The sequence below is a fragment of the Panicum virgatum genome, chromosome 2N (assembly GCF_016808335.1).
Source record: "Panicum virgatum strain AP13 chromosome 2N, P.virgatum_v5, whole genome shotgun sequence".
NCBI classification, from domain to species: Eukaryota; Viridiplantae; Streptophyta; class Magnoliopsida; order Poales; family Poaceae; genus Panicum; species Panicum virgatum.
The window spans coordinates 34314009-34320008 of NC_053146.1; the positions used below are offsets into that span (position 1 = coordinate 34314009).

General features: G+C 47.2%; 1 protein-coding gene across 2 annotated transcripts; it reads right to left on the bottom strand.

Annotated features, from left to right (window-relative positions):
• Positions 1-1270: 1270 nt before the first annotated feature.
• LOC120660242 (protein ENDOSPERM DEFECTIVE 1-like) lies at positions 1271-5193 on the bottom strand. 2 transcript variants are annotated; one of them, XM_039938668.1, is made up of 6 exons: positions 4146-5193; positions 3912-4031; positions 2968-3084; positions 2785-2874; positions 1806-1913; positions 1271-1698 (listed from the first exon to the last, which is right to left on the bottom strand). In XM_039938668.1, exons 1-6 carry the CDS (start codon positions 5124-5126, stop codon positions 1639-1641), a joined length of 1476 nt encoding a protein of 491 aa, XP_039794602.1. In that variant the 5' UTR covers positions 5127-5193; the 3' UTR covers positions 1271-1638. The 2 variants fall into 2 exon arrangements, 1 of the variants encoding a protein (XP_039794602.1); XR_005669452.1 differs by lacking the exons at positions 1271-1698; positions 1806-1913 and adding an exon at positions 3644-3797 and having other exon boundaries at positions 2845-2874.
• Positions 5194-6000: the final 807 nt, after the last annotated feature.

A 6000-nucleotide genomic window follows, 5' to 3' on the forward strand; every position in this document is an offset into this window, starting at 1 on the left:
TATATAGTTTCTTTCTCTTCAAAACTCCGAGGTAGATGCTAATAGGTATGTTTAATAAATAAGGCCGATGATTCTATTTTTGGCCTTGAAATATTTACAATGTGAACAGTTAAATGGACTAGTTTTTAGGGGCATTTCTCTGCCATCTATGTCTGACAAAATGTAAAGTTTCTATCAAGAGTGACATATTTTTTTAACTAAATTGTGTTGTGCTATAGTAACCCCCTTGCTGAAACTCTAGTTTTTAGGGGCATTGTGAACCTTTTTCTTTGTTTGTCCTTTTCTTCTTTGCACAAGTAGTATTTTTTTTTCTTGTATCAACTAATAGGATTTACTTCATATATATTCAGTTTTGCGCATAATGAATTCAGTCTCAAGGTCTTATATGTTTAAAGGAATGTTATGGCTATGTCCGTCATGCATTATGGAGATAAATATATCACAGGAAGTGGCGGGCCTGCCACTACGGCCACCCAGGCCGTGGCCCTAGTTGTGACCTATTAACATCCACTAACACAGTTAGTTTAGGCCCACAATCATACGGCCCAATCCATAGATAGGGGAAGCATACAACCCAATTAGTTTTGGTTCTAGTCTTCATTGATTGCTGGGTCCGCTCTTCATCACAAGCATAGTTATTGCAACTATGTCCAACAAAATGGTGGTGGCTACAAATCATCATCAAGCACTAGGCAGTTTTTTTTTGAAGGGAAGCACTGGGTAGTTGGGTCAAACAGACTTGACAATAAATTTGTAAGCTTATTAGTACACTAAATTTATTGCTTAGAACTCTGAATTTGGGAGAGGTTTTCAGAGATGCACAATCTTGATACTTCATTTTTGAGGGGGTCAAAAGTTTTCAGATTGACTGGTCATTGAACTGCCTTCCTACCATGTTTTGGCTGAGTATAGCCATTTCTTACCAGTTTTAACCAAGAGTAGCCAGTTGTTGATGCTAAATTATAATGTGATGAGGGTGCCCCTGCTTTTGTAGTCTTGAGATTCTAAATAATCTAGTAATTGTAACTCATTGTGGAAGTTTGGAGTGGATACTTATTATTCGTTGGTTTTTACTCGTTGGTTTTTACTGTTTCTTGACGAGATTCTTATAGTTATAGTTCTATGTAACTCCCTGTGTTGAATCGGCATTACTCATCATAGGATTGTGTTGTTGTTTCTCCTTTTCCACATCAGTAGAAAGGTGGAGGGAAAGGTGAATGACTACTGCTAGAAAAAAAGGGGCAAGCGTACACATCAACAGGCATGTGTAAGCTACTGCCATGGGCGAACCGTGAAATAGCAGCATAACTCAGGACAGAGGTAAAACAATGCCCATCATCTTCGATGGAGTCTGTTACATATCATCTCCATATTTCTTTTCAGAAGCAAACGAATTAAACTGGGAGCACTGCATACACAGCAAAGAATCAACGATAAACTAAAACAATGGCATATATACTGGAAAAGAATCAGCTATTCTTGACCCAAAGAAGGATACTTCTGCCCTTTTATTATGTATGATCAGAATCACCTCCTCACACTTGGGTACCAAACGGTGGAGCAAAGTTTGCTCCCCCCCTCCTCCCCACAGTCGGAGGAAAGACCTGGCAGCGTGGTTTTTCCTTTTCCTTGTACTTTTCATGTTGCTTCAGTTTTTTTTAGTTGCATCAATTGAGTCCTCAAACTGTACTCCCGCATCTACGCCAATTGAAATTATTAATGCATTAGCTAGGGTTAACATAGAAGACAAGAACAGTGAGTATATTCTGATTAAAAGTAAGATAACTATCAATTTGGACCCATACCTGAAGGTTATGTGCTTGGTATAACAGATTACCACACTCTTCTATCAATGTTCTTTCAGTTGCAATAACTTGCGCAAGATTCTTGGCCACATCATCAATTTCTTCGACCTACATGACAAGATCAAACATTTAGTACACAGGTACATGCAAAAGGACCCAGAACACGGTAGTTCATTCTATTAGTGAAAGTTTCCAAATGTCATTTCCTTCGTTTGGCAACCAAGGTTATAACCAAAGTTTCCAAAATCAGGTTACGAGATCAAAACTTTGTAGCATAAATATCACAAAAGGAATGTTCCAAATCACGGTACCTTCTTCTATTAGTGAATTTTTCAGACATTAGTTGGTGATTAAGGTTATGAAATCTGGTTCCAGAAGAAGCATTTAGTTACGAGTTTTTCTGGGAACCTCACTCCTTTTGGTTTATCAAATCTGAAATCTATCACTACTTGCTAGGTTTACTCATAATTGTGGAGAACAACATTTCGGCTACCAGGAAGTTCTCCTGGCTTTCCAAAAATCAAGAGAGCAGCCAGATCCTTAATAATACAAGAGGTAGTATAGATGATAGAACCAACGTACTGAACTTGATAAATGGGTTTTCTTATAAGTAATATAAGGCCGATCTTCAAAGTGAAATCGGGTTTTGAACAATTTCTAGCACTAGGTATGTACTTAGTTTAGAATGAAAAGAAAACAATATTCATACAGAGCCACTTAAGCAACATGCTGTGTTGCAAAACACCAATCATCAATGTTATATTTTAGAATAAAAAAGCAAAGATAATATAATCAATTAATTTAATAAACAATAGTAGTTAACTTGCTCTTGAATTTGTTTTTTTTCACTTACTACCTGGTTTAGAACTATGACAATATGTATGTACATTGAGAAAGTTAAGATGTCATATACTGCTATATTATATGCAGCAAGTTTGCCAGTGCTTTATCGATACACATTTCAAGATATGATCTTTACCTTTGGCAAGAAATTTCCAATGCAAGGTGATAGTGGTTCCAGCAGTAGAGAAGCTGAGGTAAGCACGTCTGTAATTTCCTCACATTTTCCCTGCAACCATTTCAGAAAGTACTTTTACAACATGATACAAAAAAATAATTGATGCAGTTTATGCCGCATACTGAATTTAAATGGAAATTTTACCTTGACATCACCAATGATTGGTAATCGTAGGGAGGCATTATGCAGAGCTGTTGTTACCCCTCCAAGACAACTCGAATGCTCCCCCTCGATATCAGTCCATTGATCCAAGTATGGGACCTGATAGTTTTTGCAAAACAAAAATATTAATAAATCTTCATTTAAAAATGAAAATTTGAAGATAAGACAACAATAGAGGAGTGCCCAAGTAAACTATGCTTCTCTCTCTGTTCCAAACTATAGGTCATTTTGGCTTTTCCACATACATAGCTTTTCCTATGTGTCTAGACAAAGTGTGTATTTAGGTGCATAACAAATACTATGTATTTAAAAAAAGCCAAATACAATTTGGAACTTCGAATGCAAGTCAGACAATAAAAATGCAGTAGATACACCAATTGACTATCCTTTCCTTTGCAACATACATTTCAGCAGACAAATCCAAATCAAGGTAACACTTTGATACAAATAACCTCAAACAAATACACTATACATTACTTCCAAAAGCCTATTCTGTGCTCAATACAAAAGACAACAGATTATTTATGAGGATAGAACCTGTCAAACATATCCATCAAGCATGTGAAACAGCACAAAAGAAATAACAACTGAATGTTGGAAATTGAATGCAGTTCTGGGTATTTAACCTGGGAAATCATTTATGTAGATGCATTTTCACCTCAAAGTTCAGTTGACAATAGTGATGCTGTGTAATGTCCTCTACAGCACGTGTTCACTCCCCCCCTCACCTTTAAGGGACACACCAGGCCTCTTCTCCCACGTGAATCAACAATACATTCATTCAGGCAATATACCCAATTCAAACAACTTTGCTGCTCAATTCAATAGTCACACATTATCTATAGCACTAGTTATGAAGCTATGCAACCCCTATCCCAATATATTCAAAATTTTCAGAACGCAAAAGTTGCCTAAATTCCCGTTACCTGAACATTCACCACCGAGAACAATCTCTGCTCCCGTCTCAATCTGTCCAGCTCTGCCCTCTTCTCGGAAACGGATTCATGTAGACCCATGAGCCTCTCCGCGAGCCCATAGAGAGATTTCTTCACCCCCAACAAAACAAAAATAACATCCGTCAGCATCTATCTAAATTCATAATCCCCCGATCGATCAGAACAAGACATTCACCCCTAATTGATACACTTAAAAGCCCTTACCTCTGCAGCAGCAGCCTTGGCCTTCGCTGCCGCTTCAGCCCGGGCGTTGAGGAACCTATGCTGGAGATACCGATTGTCCAACAGCCGCAGCTGGTGCACGTCCTCTTGCTTCCCCGCGACCTTCCTGCCCCCCACAATCGCCGCCTTCTTCAGCTCGGCTGCCTTTGCCCCTTGCGGCTGTGGTGGCCTCGCTGCTGTCATCAGCTTCCCTGTCGTCGCCGTTGAGATCGACAGTGCTGAGTTGAGAGAGCGGTAGCAGAGCGGGTTGGACGCTCGCCCGGATCCGCCTGACTCCGGCACCGACGACCGGAGCTCTGACGAGAGGCGCCCACCCCGGCAGGACGCCGGGCCGAGCAGCGGCGGGCTCTCGCACGGCGCGGCTGGGGCCACCCCAAGCCCTCCCTCGGCCTCAGAGAAGTCGGTGGCCGTGGACGCCGTGTCGGACGACGAGCAGCACGACGCGGCGTCGGAGTCCGCATGGGCGGAAGCGGCGGAAGGGTAAGAGCCGGCTCGCGCGGGCGTCGGGAGGCGCGGGTACCCCCTCCTTGCGGTGGGCGCGGCCGGCCCGCTGGCGGAGCGCGGGAGCTGCCGCGGAGTGGCCGCGGCGGCGCCGGAGGAGTTGGAGCCCACCGAGGCGCGCGGGTTGCAGGCGCCCGTTTCCTCGAACAGCTTCTGCACGGCCCGCCTGCGCGCGACGGTGCCCGTGGGCGGCGGCGGCGGCGGCGGCGGGTGGTTCTCATTGGCGAAAGGTGTGGCCACCCGCTGGCGGCCACGCGGTGACGGGGTCGGGGAGCGCGACCGCGTGGAGGAGGCGGTGGAGAGGCGCGGGGTGGCGGGGACGGGCGTGGAGAGGTACCGTGAGCTGACTTCCCGCGCGCGGCGGCGCGGGCGGCGCTCGGTCGTCGGCGGAACGGGCGGAGGGGGCGGAGGCGGCGGCATCAGATCCGGGCGCGGCGACGGCGGGGCGGCGGCAGCGGCCATGGATAGGGGGATCGGAGCGGAGCGGCGGAGGAGGGGATGTATAGCCGTTGATGTGGAGGAGGTTGGATTTTCGGGGGCGCAACGGCTAGTTCCGAAGATTGGGAGTTTAATGCGGCCGACGAGTAGGACGGTAACGGTACGCACGGAAAGCGGCTAGTGACCCACTGGTGAGTGGGCCCGTCGTTTTTTTTTTTGCCTGTTGTGTTGTTGCCAAAGCCCAACAGCCTGTTCAGATGCCCATTTCTAGCTGGGCTGGAGCTGGGCTGGTTGGGCTGATCAGCTCAGGGCCAGCCGTTATAAGCCGCAGCCTCAGCTCCTGGGGGAATTTCCATCCGTCGCCGCACTCACCTGCGCTAGCGCCGCTAGGGTTGGGGCAGCCGCATCGCCGTTGCTGGCCCCTCCCCCACCGGATCCGCCCCGCTCGTCAGCTCGCCGGCCCCTTCCACCACTGGACCTGTGGCCGTCGCCGCTCCCCTCGCCGGCCCCTCCGCCCATCTCCAGCACGAAGGAGGAGAGGACGACGCGACCACCAATAGGGGAGGCAAGGCGGCACCCTCCTCGTCCACGTCTTCCACGGACGCGACTGCGGACAGGGCAGCGATATCCACGTGAGTTTCGCCTCGCCACCCCCCACCGACCTTTCTTGGAATGATCCTCTCCCTCCTCCCCCAGTGTCGATGCCCAGGACGTCCCGGCCATCGCGTACCAGCTCCTCCTCCTCGCGTCCAAGCCGCTCCACCCGCGGACTGGCCTTGCGGGTCTCCTGCGCTTCTTCGGCGGCTTCTGGGGCGCTCACGTTCGCGCCCCGACGTCCATCGCGCAACTGGTCGAGGGATCCGTGTGTTGACGCCTTTTAGGAATCAACACACGAACG